Raw genomic sequence first — 16,698 nt, forward strand, 5'->3', positions numbered from 1 at the left:
GTAATTTGTGGTCCTAAATAGCGAAATCGCTATTTCCAAGTACTTGTTTAATTACATTTAATGAATCGTAAATTGTGATTCCTTAAATGCAATCCCAATTTAGGGACTCGCAAAAAATTGCGAATTCTTAAATTGCTCTTGCCAAACACCGTTAAAGGCCAATTTGCAAGGGCAAAAGGCCAATTTTTGCGAATTGCACCGTTTGCGCTCTCAAAAACCGTTGATGCATGTGCCTGATAGTCTCTAGTGAAATAAGTTTTTCATTACACCAGATTACTTTGTAGACCTGCATTCTAAGGCACATGACACTTGATGCTTTCCACCCATCTTTGCCAGACTACATGAAGATGCTGTTGCTGTTGTGTGTACACTCATAGCTGCTAAGTGTCTTGGTGGCAAGTGCCTCACTTGAAGCCAGTCCTGACCTTTTAACAGACATCACATAATATTCTGGAACTTGAAATGTTGCTGTTAACATGGTAACAATGTGCTCAAACTTCTGCAGTAAAGTGCAGGTCGGTAAAAAGCCTGGATTAGCTGAGGATATTGCCCTTAACAATGGGACACTATGCAGCTATGAATTTTATTGTTATGTAAAAAGTCTTGTGTCATGTTTTGACAACTATGCCATGCCCATGGTGACAGCATTCGTTACACAGGTACCTACAGTAATACTTGCATTGAACGTTTAAAGCCTGAGATGTTTGGCATTAGGTTTATTATAGATACTAGCGTGTTTGAAAAGGGGGATTATGTATCGAAGGGTTTTACCTGTTCTGTGTCAGTGGGTAAATGTGATAATATATATTTGCTAAGATCCTTATGAGCCAGCTATTTCACCAGTAAGTAAAATAATTAAACACTGCCAAAAAGATCAAATGATTTTAATATTTTCAGATTATCTACAGTATATAAAATATTCAGATCATACCTAAACCATGCTTCTAAACCCTGCACCTTTAATCCTAGCACACAATCTGGAAGGAAAAAAAAGAAGAAACAATATTTTAATGATATCCCCGAACAACAAAAGCCTAGCAGAATAATCTTAGACCAGTTTTACTTGCTGCTTTCTTCTATAACAAAGTGACATTGTGTTGACCTCAAGAAGAAGAAATAACGATTATTCATTCTCCCTCACTTTTTTTTATTGTGTATTGCCCATTAGTTTATAGTTGTCCAGATGTTTAAGTGTTTATATGTTTACTCTGATTAAGGTTAGTACCCTTTCGGTGGGTTGTATCAGTTACTATAGGTTTAAACCTAAAACAAGATAGACTACATTTATATTGGCGTCTTGAAGTTAATTGTCTAATTTGTGTACATCACACCATTTTCTTACATATTTGGCTATCTGTGTGTGACTACACAAACCTGTCTGTGTATGCATGTATATGTGGTCTTGTGTATATTTAAAAAGATGCATCTGTAGATATATATATGGATGAATATTTTGAAAAATATAAACTTAAATCAATTTATTTTTTTCATTTGGATTAGAGGTTTACATTTTGGCTTTTGATGAATATGAGCAGCGATGTGACAGTCTTGTAAGAGTCAAATTTGGCATAGTTTCCTTTTCTGTCAGCTTATCCAAAACAATATGGTGAAGCTGCTACTACCAGTCCCTAGATATCATTCAGTATCTAATAATTTTCTTGTTCTATAGTAGCTTCCCGTGCAAAAAAGGCTCTTTCTGTCTGTCATAGTCTTCTGTCAAATAAATGACCTTCTCACATCTCATATTTTTGCATACAGTCCAACACAAAACTTGATTTCTGCCTTCACATGCCTGGTAACAGTTCCTATAGTTAACAAAAGCTCACATGTGTGCAGATCTTTTTTATATTGTGTCACTGAAATCTGGAAGAAGCTTCCTTTAAGATAAGATCACAAACAGTTTTCTTTATAAAAAATACCAAAATATTGCCTTTCAGTTAATTGTTTCACTCAGCCATACTGGTTTTATGCTTATCATTTCAGTGCTAGGACAACCATTAGGGAATAATCGATGCACTTTACAAATATAAAAATAAGTAAATAGCATTGTATATATATTTTAAATACACATAATTATTGCAAAATATCCAACCACTTTTTTTGCTGTAAACTTTGCAAGTCAGTGTCACCCAGTCTTAGCAGGTTATAGGAAGATCTACAGTTAGGAAAAAAATCACAAGACTGTTAACTGTTTATTTTCCATGAAAATATATTAAATTTCCCATTAATTCTATTTTTAGATTGAATTAACAAATTTGATATTATGAAAACTGTTAATACTAAACTGTTAATTTCACTATCAATAAACAAATAATAACACAGACACATTACTAATATCAAATTAATTTGCAGGAAATGTTTTTTATGACTTCTTCATTGGGCGTGAATTAAACCCTCGCATTGGGACCTTTGATCTCAAATATTTTTGTGAACTACGCCCAGGTTTGATCGGTTGGGTGAGTGGCATTTATTTTTTGGTTGTATAAATTAGTGGACATTTTAATGCAAATACCACAATGAAGCATTTTGTAACCTGTAAAAGAAAATGTAACTATTTTACCCTGATACGTTGTTTCCGTTCTCTGCGTAAATTATGAAATATGTTTAAAAAAAGTTTAATGTTCTTTTGCTTTCAGTTCTGCCCTTTTCTACTGCATTCATTTTGATGCCTCAACAGAGCAAACTTTTCTTTTTTTACATAATAAGTATATTTTGCATCATCAAGTATTCATTAAAAGTCATAAACACTAGAACAATTCTACACTGCCTGTGTGGACCCTCGAGTACTTTTTATATATCTGTTGTTAATTTAAAATTCACACAGGATCTTAATATCCATGTGTTCTCATGATGAGCCACACTGTGTGATAGCCTTTCGGAAGCTCAATCTATTTTTCTCTGAGAATATGATGAATCTGAATAATAGTTGTAAGACTGCATTGCAGCATGTATTTGCAGGAATGTGAAAATAAACTGTATGAAGAAACGTAAAAGAAAATGAAGGCTGATGAGTTTGGTAGAATGAGAAAAAGAATCATGTGTCTTTAATAGTTCCAAATGTTTTTCTACCTGTAGTGCACCCTACTGTCAGTTACCTTGGAGAGCCAGTTTTTTCCCTGCTCCTTTGAGTAGGACCTTAATAGCCCACGTAAGGTTTTACACATCTACATTAATTTAAAAAATCAAGAAAAATCTTAGCTTTAACAGCTTCACTCAACATTTGTAAACCTTTTCTGTTGAGTGAAACCAGTTTTGCAGATTCTTTACAGAATTTCTACACAAAATATGCCATCTCGCTTTGGCCTCCCACACGACGTGTGAGTATGAAGAGAGATCGAGAGATCGATGTTGAGAAATACTCATCGATCAACGAAAAAATAAGTCATTACTCTATGCCGAAGAAGACACCAATGTCATCAACAGCAGCATCTCATACTCTGTCAATATCGAAATCCCCATCTGTGACATGCAAGGCTGAACATTGAGGTCAAAGAGATTACATCTGTCACCAACCATGACGGGCATCTCTGTTAGTTGTCTCTTTGGAGTAGTTTCCATTTTTAAATTCTCCACTACTTACATCGCCAGAACATTAAGTTGTAGATACACCAAGATTTTTTAACATCTTTACAACCACACCTAAGAAAAAAGTAGAGAGCGTATCCAAGCCTCCTCCTTCTACATCAAAACCCTTTTTCACCAAATCCTCATCCAATACCACTGAGGCAACTGCAACTTAATATACCATTTGAAGTTCTGCTAAAGGAGCACTTACAACTTTTACAAGTTTCTGTGATTACGATGTTGAGACCTGCTTCCGTGTCTTTCGCTAAGAAATGAAAACCATCTCCTCCACGATCATCTGTTCTACCGCGTCAAGCTTCTGAAAAAAGAAAGCGTTTCTAATCTCCAGCAAGATCTGGATCACATTCCTCAGCCTTAGATGGTACTACATCATATACCCCAACATCACTAACTGTATCTGCATCTGAATCCTGCACTTCTCTAGTAGACGGCCTTTTTTACCATCTGTGGCGTTTTATCATGTGGTACTACTACATTAAACATACCTCTAGAGACCCCACAACCAACTGTTTATGTGATACTCAAAACTGCTCAAACGAAAGTGGCAACACAAAGAAAGCTAATAAAATACAAGGTGCCACAACATGAATGTGACTACTTAAAGTCAGAACCGAAACCGTACTTTGTAATAATGACCTCAGTATAATCTTGAAACTGCAGCTTCACCAGAGCGCAAAAGCAAGTGCATTGATGCCATGGGATGGAAGGTGTGCTATACAGCTGCTGGGTTTCTAAAAACACGAGCACTACTACTGACCTTGGTTGCTACCAAAGAGAAATATTTGAAGGCATATGTTACTTCATAGAAGACTTTCTGAAGCACCATCAGCAAGATTTCACCAGAATGCTACACGAGTACTCGCTTGTAGCTAACCAGATAATTAGTGCTTCACTTAACTCAACTGACTTGCCAGCTTCTGGATATTGCCATGGTAGATCGAAAGGTCATCATGGTTTCGACTCAGAGTCCTGAAACCTGAGGCACAATGTAGTTATGACGCCCCACTTTTCAGGATCATTAGTTTTTGGAGAGCATACAGAGGAATACATGCTAATAATAAAAAAGTAAAGAAGAAAGCCTGAAAATAGTTGGCCGTGAAGAATAAAAATAGTGCTACAGGCAACTGTATAGGACTGAGATCGCAAATTCTAAAAACGTTGGATTCAAAACCCTTGTTGGCTTTTTTGTCAACAACAACAGTACCCTCCGGTTCAGAGGCTACCTTATCAGAGATGATCTTTAAAGTCAAAACCTCAGCGATGTTTCCTTCCTCCTGAGGCAGACCCTCTTCTGGCGTGAGACAGTGACAGGTAACAGCGAACTCCTTTACCCACTCATCAGTCCCACCAAAACCATCTTACGAGCACCAATTATTCATCTTCCGGAAAGAAACTCCAATCCTCTTAAGAAAAAGGACAATCAAACCAGTTCCATCAGATCAGAAAGGCTTAGAGGGTTTCTACAGATACTTTCTAGTACAGAGAAAGGGTTCAAAACAAGAATTCAAACCGATATTAAATCTATGATACACAAACAGATTTCTCAAGAAAGAAACATTTCTAATTATAGCCATGTATCAAAGTTATCCACGTCTAAGACAAAGAGATTGGATGTCTGCGATAGATCTACAGAACGCATATTACCATATTCCAATAGTGCAACCCCACAGGAAATTTTTATATTTTAGTAGTGGGAAATAATCATTATCTGTACACGGTACTGCCTGCTGGCCTCAATTCTGCCCCACACACTTGTTCAAAATGCATGACTGTTGTAGCAGCCCATTTAAGAAGGAAAGGAATTTAAATGTATCCCTAGCTGGATGACTGGCTGCTAAACACTCTGGGTAAAGTGTAACAGCATTTCCTAATAACAGTAAAGCTGCTGAACAACCTAGGTCTTTAGATCAATGACCAAAATTCAATCGCAACACTGGTTGAAAGACTGTCCCATTTAGGAGCAGGGTTGGACACCGTAAAGGCAAGAGTATTTTTTTAGAGGAGAGTTTCACCTGTCTGGAAACAATGCTGCATCCTCAAAACAACCTTATACCTGACTGCAAGACAAATAGCCTCACTGCTATGCTTTATGGCTTCATTCATATGCATTATTCCCAATGCAAGATAGCATATAAGACCTCTCCAGCAATGTTTAGAGGACCAATGGTGTCAAAGAAAAAACAATTGGGAAGACATGATTCTGACCACAGTAGTAAAACAATCATTGGGATTATGGTGTAGAATACACAATTTGTTTGCAGGGGCGTCTTTTCAAATAGAACTTCAATCACAGAGCATAGTAGCAGATACCTCTCTTGCGGGATGGGGGGATCTCATTTCTAAGATCTAATAGTTCAAGGGTATCGGACCTGGAGGAAAACCTCATACCACATGAACTACCTCCAACTTAGAGCAGAGCGGTCTATCCAGCTCTAAAACCCCTTCTTCCAACTTTGAAAGCATTGTCGAACATTCAGATACAAACATATGACACCACCACAATACACTATTTAAGCAGACAAGGAGGTGCCAGATCGAGACCTCTTTCGATGCAAGGTTAGGGGCATGAACCAGTTAACTGAACTTAACAGCAGTACACATTCAAGAACAATTGAATTTTCAAGCTGAGTTTCCCAGCCAGTATTGTGAAAAGTCACAAAGATAGGAAAAGAATGTCTTACATTTTTAGGCAACATTTTTAAAGAGTGAGAAACACCTCTTTGCAACAGCAGAAAACAAAAACATTCTGAGTCTTGGCTTCCAGACTACCAGAACAGGGATCTCTAGGGAATCAAATAGCCACGGTCATGTCTTAGTGCTTTTTCAGCAGTCCCATTAATTCCAGCTGGTATACTGGAACTTAGAAAATATCCATAGAAAAGTTAGATTAATTGCACCAGATAGGCCAAGACAGTGGTGAGACCTGGACTTACTTGATATGTTCATAACACCACACAAGAGACTTTAATACAGACCAGACCTACTAACCAGATTTCAGGATCATATCCAACACCCCACTCTAGCATCATTGAATTTGGCTCTGTGTTATTAATCCTTAAAGTGGAAGAGATTCTGCTTTCAGTGCCAAAACTGCACAATCCTTTCACCTATTACAGCTCAAAGAAACTCTCCAAACCATCCATCATTTTACAAACTGTCAGTCGGAGGGTGTGTGTGTGTGTGTGTAGATAGATAGATAGATAGATAGATAGATAGATAGATAGATAGAAGATAGATAGATGGTTTGGAGAGTTTCTGTGAGCTGTAATAGGTCAAATTATGGTTGAGGTATATAGACGACCTGCTTGTTGTTTGGAAAGGTACCTACGATGAGGCTAATGATTTTGTCAAAGCTATTAACCAGAATAATCTTAACCTCCAATTCACAGCTACAATCAGTTCTACAGAGGTCAGCTTCCTGGACACTATGGTCTATATAGATAACAACAAAATTAAAACCAAACTGTATCGAAAGGCAACGGCTGGAAACAATATTGCATGCCAGCAGTTCCCATCCTTGTCATCTCATAAACAGCATCCCATATGGGGAGATGTTGCGGTTACGACGGATACATAGTGAGGATAGCCATTTAATAGCTGCCCAAATTGAATGCAAAAAGAGATTCCTGGACAGGGGCTATCCACATAAGATTGTCAATAGTACCGTTATAAAATCTATGAAACAGTCTCGTATACAACTATTAGACAATAGACAGGACTCCAAGGAAGAACACTGTAGCACCCGAGATACAGTTCTGTAGTAGGGGATCTCTGTGTTTAGTCATAATCTTGTGAATAGTCCCGCCCATGTGCGTGGACCCCGGAGCAATCAAAAATAATCTCTTAAATTGTCAAAAAATGCAGACCTGCACAGACACTTAAGAGAGAATTTAAAGACAGATAATGCAGCCTATATCCCCAGGCTACACTGTCCAGTACTTCAACTAGAAATTCCACCAAAAATCCACAAACAGCACAGCCTGTCCAGATTTCTCCACATAGAAAAACTTGCTTTTACCAGCAAAACCCTCTGGAATGATAGAGAGGAAGGAGTGGACAGACAAGCCCCATAGGCTGCCATTATGTGGCTCAGAACTTTCCAGAACTCTCTCAGTATCCCAGAATGCACAGCAGGTCCCTTTTACTTTCAGTTCTTTTTTCCGGCTCCTGCCAGCAGGACCCTGGAGCATTGAGCTCTCCCTTTTCAAGGGTTTATTTGGTGATTTTTCACTTTTTCAAGGATTTGAGTGCTTTCATTGAAAGACTTTGGTGTTTTCTTCCTTGTGAGTGTCTGAGGGAGAAGGCCAAGTCGGACCCACATGAGGTGTGCATCGTCTGCCTTCCCTCTTCTCATGTCCCAGGGGAGTGTGGCATCTGCCAGACATTATCCACCAGGACCCTGAGAGAGAGGATGAAGATCAGGCTCCAAGGTCTGGAAGATAGAAGACTGAAGACACAAGGTGGGTCTGGGCATGCCTCATCTGCCCATGCTGAGGCCTCTGGGGGGCTCCCCAGAGGTAGGAAGGCCAGCAAACGTCCTATTTCTCCGCCGACGTCGATAGCATCGACGACGGCGTCGAGAGGGATGACAGCAGTCTGTTCCCCGTTTCCCCAGGGCTCTGGGTTGAAGCGGCGTCGACGTTCGCCGTCGAGGGGACTGACGAGGCCGCCGTCGACGGTGTCATCGGCGTCGTCGTCGACTCATCGACGTCGAAGAAGTTCGGCCCGGCGTCGGCGCTCGCCGTCGAGGCGACACCGCCGCTCGCCGTCGGCGAAGAGGAGGAGGTCGGCATCGAGGGGATCCTCGACGTCGAGGAGGACGTCGAAGACTCGCAGGCGTTCGCCGTCGAGAAGACGTTGGACGTCACGAAGGAATCGGTCGACGGTCGCCGTCGAGGAAGAGACGTTCGTCGTCCAGACGTGACTCAGCGTCGAGACGAGGGCGCCGGTCGGCGTCGAGACGGCGTTCCTCGACGTCGAGACGATGTTCTTCGCACCAAAGAAGCGCAGAAGGATTCTGGCGCCAGGAGTCCCTCTAGGTCCGCTGGGGCGCCTCGGCGGCGGTCTCCAATAGGAGACACTACATCGCCTCCGCCTAAGAAGTAGAGGGAGTCCCAAGCCAAGATCGCCTGCCCCTCCTCCTCCCTTGCCCAAGGAACCTCCTCCATGGAATCCCACTCCGCCTCCGCTTCCACCTCTGGTTCCACCTCATGGTCATCCTCTGCTACCTCCTCAAGGACTGCCTCCGGTTCCGCCGAGGTCCGTTTCGCTGCCACGGTACCCGACGCCTCCTAAGGGGACTCCTCAGCCGAAGGTCCCGGTCAGGCCGCAGTCTCCTGTGAGACCTGCGAAGCGTCCGAAGCCGAGGAAATCACGCTCTCGTTCCGGACGGAGGGAGAGATCGCGGAGTCGTCGCCGGTCGTCGACAAGATCAAGGCGACACCACAGGAGGCGCAGATCGAGATCCCACACGGGCTTTTCTGGGACCAGGGACTACTCACCGACGTTGTCAGAATCCCCGGGGACGAGGGTGTCGCCAGTGGAAGACATCGTCTCATTTCAAGATGTTCTGCTGAGGGGGGCAGCTAAGTTGGGCATCACGTTAACGGTGTCCACACCAACGACGTCCGTTATCTTCGAGACGCTACATAAAAAGCACCTGTCTTGGCCGTTGCTACCCCTAGTACCAGGATTGGTAGAGCCCGCTCAGGAGTTGTTTCTCACTCCGGCGGTGACGAAGGCGGCTCCCTCCAGGCTCCTCAAGAAGTACCGGGCTCCGTATTCTGACCCGGCCTTTCTCAGGATGGATCCGCCACCGGACTCGGTCTTAGTGACGGCTGCTAGGAAGCAGCATGCCACCACCCCGTCATCCACGGTACCTCCTGATTAGGAGATCCGCTGGTTAGACTCGGCTGGCAGGACGGTCTGTGGGACGGCGTCTACTGCAATGAAGGCTGCAAGTGTCGCGGCTTTGCTAGGGCAATATGATCAAGCCCTGTGGGAATCCCTCCAGCAATTTGCTGATCTCCTTCCTCGAGAGAAGAAAGAGGACTTTCAAGAGATTCTCAATGAGGGACTATTGGTGTCGAACCAAGTCATTAGCGCGGCTGCTGATGTGTCCCTTCTGGCGGCGCATGGATATTGCCATGGTGTCAACCAACGGTGCCACGCTTGGCTTCGCCTTACATACCTCAAGCCAGAGGCCCAACAACGGGTGGCCAACCTGCCTTTCTCGGGGTAAACCCTGTTTGGAAAGAATGCGGACGACAAAATGGCCCGCATGAAAGCGGAGGCCGAGACCCTGACGGCTGTCGCGTTGGAGAAGCCCAAGGAGAAGTAGACCTACCGCCCGTTCCAGAGACGGTTCAGGGCGCAAGGCAGAGGGCGAGGGCAGGCTTCGGGACAGCAACAGCAACAACAGCAGCAGCAGTTCCGGAGGCCCTTCCAGAAGCGCCAGAAGGGCAGAGGCCAGCAGTCCGCAGCGGCGAACAAGGGCCCGGCTGGGTCTAGGCCCTGAGCGGTTACTTCCCCTACATCCGTTACCCACTCCGGTGGGGGGAAGCGTTCAATTTTTTCTGGCAGAGTGGAGAAAAATTACTCGGGACAAGTGGGTGCTGCATATTGTTTGCAATGGATACAGTCTTCGGTTCACCAGCCCGCCTCCAGCAATTCCACCGGTCAGCTCGCAGTTTCAGCTGCGCGAGCTCCAGGCGGAGGCCGATATCCTGTTAAGGAAAAGGGCGATAGAAGACGTACCTCTGTCTCAAAGGGAAGAGGTCTGTACTCCCGGTTCTTTCTGGTTCGCAAGAAGGACAAGAATGAGTTCAGGCCCATTCTCGATTTGCGACAAGCAAACAAGTGGATTCGCAGAGAGAAATTTTGCATGCTGTCGTTGCATCAGATTTATCCTCAGCTGCAACAGGGAGACTGGCTATGTGCTATAGACCTACTGGATGCGTACTTCCATGTGCCCATTGCACTCAAACACAGGAAGTTCCTGCGATTCCAAGTCGGCGCCAATCATTATCAGTACACAGTACTGCCATTCCAGGCTGAAGTCTGCGCCCAGGACAGTCTCGAAGTGCATGGCAGTGGTAGCTGCACACCTGAGGAAGAACAAGGTGTTTTGTCTACCCGTACCTGGACGATTGGTTGATCAAGGCGTCCTCCTTCTCGGAAGCTCAAGCGCACTTCCAGAAGACGTGCGTTCTCTTGAACAAGTTGGGGTTGCACATCAACATGTCCAAGTCTGTCCCAACTCCGGTCCAGTGCATACAGTACTTGGGAGCCTCCATCAATACGCTGTCAGCAAGCGTGTCTCCTTCGGAGGAGAGAAAATTATCACTCCTTCGGAAGGCTCAGGCTCTTATGACCGCTCCATCTACAACAGTGAGGACGGTGTCTTCTCTACTGGGGTCGATGGCCTCTAGTATCTTCCTCACGCCACACGCACGGCTGCACATGAGACCATTACAGGAGTGCTTGGAGGATCAGTGGGATCAGAGGAAAGCATCTTGGGACGACAAGATACAACTGTCTCTGCATGCTCTTCAGTCTCTGAAGTGGTGGTGTTCAGCGGAGAATCTCCTCAGAGGGGTTTCCTTCTACAAGGACATTCCCACACAGACTATCATGACGGATGCGTCTCTCCACGGCTGGGGGGCGCACTCCGGAGACTTACAGATACAAGGAACGTATCACATCAATTTCCTGGAACTCAGAGCTGTTCACTTGGCACTGAAGGCCTTTCATCCGTCCTTCCAGACCGACTCTCTGCTTGTACAGACGGACAATACGACCACGATGTATTACCTCAACAAGCAGGGGGGCTCGAGATCGCGCACTCTGTCTCAGGAGGCGCAGGCGATCTGTCATTGGCTTCTAGCCAGAGGACTGACGATAACGGCTACCCATCTACCAGGTGTGCAGAATGTTCAGGCCGACGCACTGAGCAGACTGATTCAGGAAAACCACGAATGGGTCATAAACGACGAAGTACTAGGAGAAGTCTTCGCAAGGTGGGGGACTCCAGACGTAGATCTGTTCGCCACCGCTGAAAACAGCAAATGCCGAGACTTCGCCTCCAGGTACTACCAGCAGGGGACGCTGGGGAATGCGTTATGGATCAACTGGTTTAACAGCTTTCTGTACGCTTTTCCACCCATTCCCCTGATTCCGGCGGTGCTCACCAAGCTGTCCCAGTCCAGGGCGCAAATGATCCTGATTGCCCCGGAATGGCCCAGGCAGTGGTGGTTCACGGACCTGCTTCACCGGTCTCTCCTTCCTCACATACGGCTGCCATGCCGGCCGGACCTTCTCACGAAGTTCGGGGGGCAGATGGTGCACCCCAACCTCTCGTCTTTGAGTTTGGCGGCATGGCTCCTGAGATAGTGCAATATGGCCATTTGACTCTACCAGATGATTGTATGGACATACTGAAGGAGGCTAAGCGACCTTCCACTAGGACTTCCTATGCTTACAAGTGGAAGAGATTTTGCATCTGGTGCAAGTCCAAGAACTATGACCCGACGACGTGTAAGGAAGATGTCATCCTTCCGTATCTTCTACATTTGGCGCAGTCTGGCCTTACTGTCCATTCGATTAAGGTTCATCTTGCTGCGCTGACTGCCTACAGGAAATGCCCTTCACAGACTTCCTTCTTCCAGATCCCTGTGATCAAAGATTTTTTGGAAGGCTTGAAGAAAGTGTTCCCTCCTGTCCGACTTCCTTCGCCTTCGTGGGAATTGAACGTGGTGCTGTCCAGATTGATGAAGGAGCCTTTTGAAACTATTCATAAGGCTTCGTTGCAGCACCTGTCCTGGAAGGCGGCGTTCCTCGTGGCCATTACATCGGCCCACAGGGTGAGTGAAATTCAGGCGTTGTGTTGCCAAGAACCTTATACTGTATTTCATGCTGCTAAGGTTATTATGCGTACTCACTCTAAATTTCTTCCAAAGGTTATATCTGATTTCCATGTTAACCAGACCATAACTTTACCTACGTTTTTTCAGAATCCTTCATCTCCAGCGGAAAGGTCTCTGCATTCCCTGGATGTCAGGAGGGTGTTGAAATTATATCTGGATAAAACCAAAGATATTCGTAGGTCAGACCAATTGTTTATCAATTATTTATCAGTCAGGACCGGTCTTGCTACCTCAAAACAGTCCATCTCGAGGTGGATTGTGTCCTGTATACAATTGTGTTACCAGAAGGCTAATAAGAACTTAGGAGGTAAACCTAAGGCTCATTCCACCAGGGGCAAAGCTGCCACGCCTGCTTTGCTCCGTAATGTTCCAATTGCAGAAATCTGCAAGGCGGCCACTTGGAAGTCGGTCAATACCTTTGCTAAGCATTACTGCCTGGACACTGATGCCAGGACAGACGCTCAGGTTGGGCAGGCTTCGCTGCGAAATCTGTTCGCACAGTAGTGGTGTTATTCTTTTTTCTCCACCGCCGCTTTGGTGTGGGGATGGGCTTGCCATTCTATTCACTAGATTATGACTATACACAGAGATCCCCTACTACAGAAGGAGTAGTTTCTGTCCTGTAACTCCAGTTCTGTAGTAGGGGTATCTCTGTTATAGTCATAAGCGCCCGCCCTCCTCCCCGGTGGAGAGAGATATTCATGCAAGGAATGCTACAGGTCTGGCGTGTTACGCCTTCAAAAAGAACTGAAAGTAAAAGGGACCTGCTGTGCATTCTGGGATACTGAGAGAGTTCTGGAAAGTTCTCTTAAAGGCACAGTATCCTGTTCGGAGCCACATAATGGCAGCCTATGGGGCTTGTCTGTCCACTCCTTCCTCTCTATCATTCCAGAGGGTTTTGCTGGTAAAAGCAAGTTTTTCTATGTGGAGAAATCTGGACAGGTTGTGCTGTTTGTGGATTTTTGGTGGAATTTCTAGTTGAAGTACTGGACAGTGTAGCCTGGGGATATAGGCTGCATTATCTGTCTTTAAATTCTCTCTTAAGTGTCTGTGCAGGTCTGCATTTTTTGACAACTTAAGAGATTATTTTTGATTGCTCCGGGGTCCACGCACATGGGCGGGACTATTCACTAGATTATGACTATAACAGAGATACCCCTACTACAGAACTGGAGTTACAGGACCGAAACTACTCCTACCCCATACAGACTTCAGAATAATAACTGAATATAATAGGTGACATAAGAAAATTCAGTCTATTATTTTTTTTTAAATAATATTTTTATTTGCATTTATAATCAACATTAACACAGTTGGCAAGTCACAGTTGATTTTTCACACCCACAGGCACCCCCGCCCCCCTGTCCACCATCCGTTGTGACAGCGTCATGAACAATAAATCAATAAAGTTCAACGTTCACCCACAGTACATAATTCTGCCATACTCCGTCCTCCCCCAAGAGTTCTCCACAGGTGCCGGTCCCATGGCCCACCCTCCAGCAATGGGAAGCAGGGCCTCAATCAGCAGGATTCCCAATGTGTCAATCCGGTCCCAGACCCCCATCCAAACCATGATACTTTCTCTATTTTCCCCATACTTTGTGGAATTTTCAGGGACATCCCATGGCTTTGTAGGTAACCCTTTTGGCCGCCATGTACATATCCATCCCCCTCCTCCAGTCTCCCACTTGGGGAGGTGATGGTGCTCCCCGCGCCGGATCCCTTTTCGGCACCACCAGGGCCAGCATCGCAAAGATCAGATGTGGATGGCTCAAATCCACTTCAGTAGTTATCCCCAATAAAATAAATTTTAGGTCCACTGCGAGCTTTGCCTCTAGCACTTTACTCAGTTCTCCCAATATCTGCGTCCAATAAGTGTGGATAATGGGGCAGTCCCAGATGATATGATAGAAGTTCCCCTGTAGGTGTCCACATCTGAGACAACAGGGATCACTAGCTCTACCCATGCGGTACAGCCTGGCCCTGTCATAGTAGTATCTGTGCATTATTTTATATTGGATGAGGCGTAATCGGGATTTAACCGCTACTTCTCTGTGGTGCATCAGGGCTGCCTCCAAGTCTAATGTGTCCATCTCGTCCAATCTCGTCCAAGTCCTGTTCCCAGACTGCTCTTAGCTTCCCTAATCTGTCCGGCGTGTTATTATTCAGGGTTTTATATGTCAGAAATACTAGTTTATTGGGTACCTGTTCTTGTAACAAAAAACCCTCTAACTGGGCATATTCTGGCAATGGGGAGGTGAGCGCCGCTTCAGCCTGCCAGGCGTGGCGCAGCTGCGCATATTTGAGGAACTGTGTAGGGCGCAGTCCATACTCCGCCTTCAGGGTCCCATATGTTTTAAGCTCTCCATTTGCCACCAGGTCCCCCAGTGATGAGATCCCAATATTGTCCCACCCTTTAAAACTGGTGAGTTTATGAAGTTCCCTCAACCATTTGTAGGTCCATATCGACGTCTGTTTGGTCGGTTTATGCAACCACCCCATCAGCCTCGTCGCCCTGTCCCAGATAGTTATCTGCGTGGTCGGGAGCAACCGTCTCTTTCCGACCCCTTCATATAAATAGTATAGGCTGGTGCGGCGTGCCCTGGTGGCCCTTTCCAGTCTATACGTCGGGTGAGCCGCAGATGCGTGGAGCCATTCGTTTATCGGTGCTAAGTGTTCAGCCCAGTAATATGCCTCCACATCCGGTAGGGAGATTCCTCCATTGTATTGATTTCTCTGAAGCGTATCTAGGGCTATTCTCGGTTGTTTCCTTAACCATAGCAAAGCTCGCAGTTCTGTATTTATCACCTTGAACGTCTGTCTGGGGAGAGGGAAGTATTCATTCTGCAGGGCGTACAAAAAGCGGGGCAGCGCGATCATCTTAAACATTGCTGCTCGGCCTAATATTGTGAGGGGGAGGGTCTTCCATCTGAGGGCATCCTCCGCGAAATTCCTAATCGCTCGTTTGATGTTTTTTTTTTTATAGGAAGTGAGTTTGTCGGTGGTCGGGTAGATCCCCAGGTATGTACACCCTACTTGTGTGACCTGGAGAGTGCCCGGTAGCGGGGGGCCATTCCTCCTCCCGGCGCGGGCTATATAAGACCGATTTGTGCCAGTTTATCATGTACACCGAGAAGGAACCATACCTATCTAGGAATTTGAACAGTGCAGGAACTGTGCTATCCAGTTGAGTCACGTATAGGAGAATATCATACGCATAGAGCGAAATGTTCTCCTCCTGCAAGTCGGCCTGTGTTATACGAAATCCCCGTATCTCTTCCGTCTGGCGGACCTCACAGGCCACTATTTCAATAATGAGGGAAAATATCAGTGGGGACAGGGGGCATCCCTGCCCGGTCCCCCTCCTGATGGGAAAGTCTGAAGATAATATCCAGTTCACCTTAACCCGGGCTCTCAGGACCGCATATAGAAGTCCCACCCATTTCCTAAAATTGGGGCCAACACCAAATTTAACCAGGGTCGCCTCCAGGAAGGGCCAGTGAACAGCGTCAAATGCTTTTTCAGCGTCGAGAGAAAGGAACATATGCAGGTCCTCCCGCCCCTCCATAAGCCAGTTATGTGTCCGCCGTAGGTTTTGCCTAGTCGCCCTGTCTGGCAGGAATCCCGTCTGCTCCTGGTGTACCAGGCCTAAGATCGCCCGTCGCCAGAAGCTTAGTCTCCACATTCAGGAGGGAGATTGGTCTGTACGACGCGCATTTCTCAGGGGGCCTTCCCTGTTTATATATATGCACGATCGTGGCCATCCTCAAGTCAGATGGGAAGATACCCTCTTGGGTTGCGTCTCTGTTGAGTGCCAGGAGGTGGGGTGTCAGCAGATCGGCACCTTTTTTAAAGAATTCCCGCCGGGTGGCCATTTGGCCCCGGGGTCTTTCCTGGCCGGAGCCTGGCTAGCGCCTCTCTAATTTCTGTGGCCGAAATGTCAGCCTCTAGGGTCTCTTTGTCTTTGTCTGTTAAGATCGTGGTGTTAATATTAGACAGATAGGCCAAGATTTCGTCCGAGCCACCCAGTTCCTTGGCTTTATAGAATTCCCGGAAGTAGGAAGCAAACCTCTGGACGATCTGGGGGTTCCCTCTCTGTAACTGTCCCTGTCCATCAACCACACCTTCTACCAACCTGGCGTCCCTTTCCTTATGGCTCAGCCACGCCAAAAGCTTTCCGGACTTTTCC

At 45.6% G+C, this 16,698-nt stretch overlaps 1 protein-coding gene across 2 annotated transcripts in view; it reads left to right on the top strand.

Annotated features, from left to right (window-relative positions):
• LBR (lamin B receptor) overlaps positions 1-16,698 on the top strand; it is a 616,153-nt gene that overhangs the window by 393,166 nt on the left and 206,289 nt on the right. For both annotated transcript variants that reach the window (XM_078647525.1, XM_078647524.1), the window contains exon 9: positions 2,353-2,456. In XM_078647525.1, coding sequence (XP_078503651.1) covers positions 2,353-2,456 — 104 coding nt within the window. The remainder of the gene's footprint in view (positions 1-2,352; positions 2,457-16,698) is intronic.

Source organism: Lissotriton helveticus, chromosome 6, assembly GCF_964261635.1.
Source record: "Lissotriton helveticus chromosome 6, aLisHel1.1, whole genome shotgun sequence".
Lineage (NCBI taxonomy): Eukaryota > Metazoa > Chordata > Amphibia > Caudata > Salamandridae > Lissotriton > Lissotriton helveticus.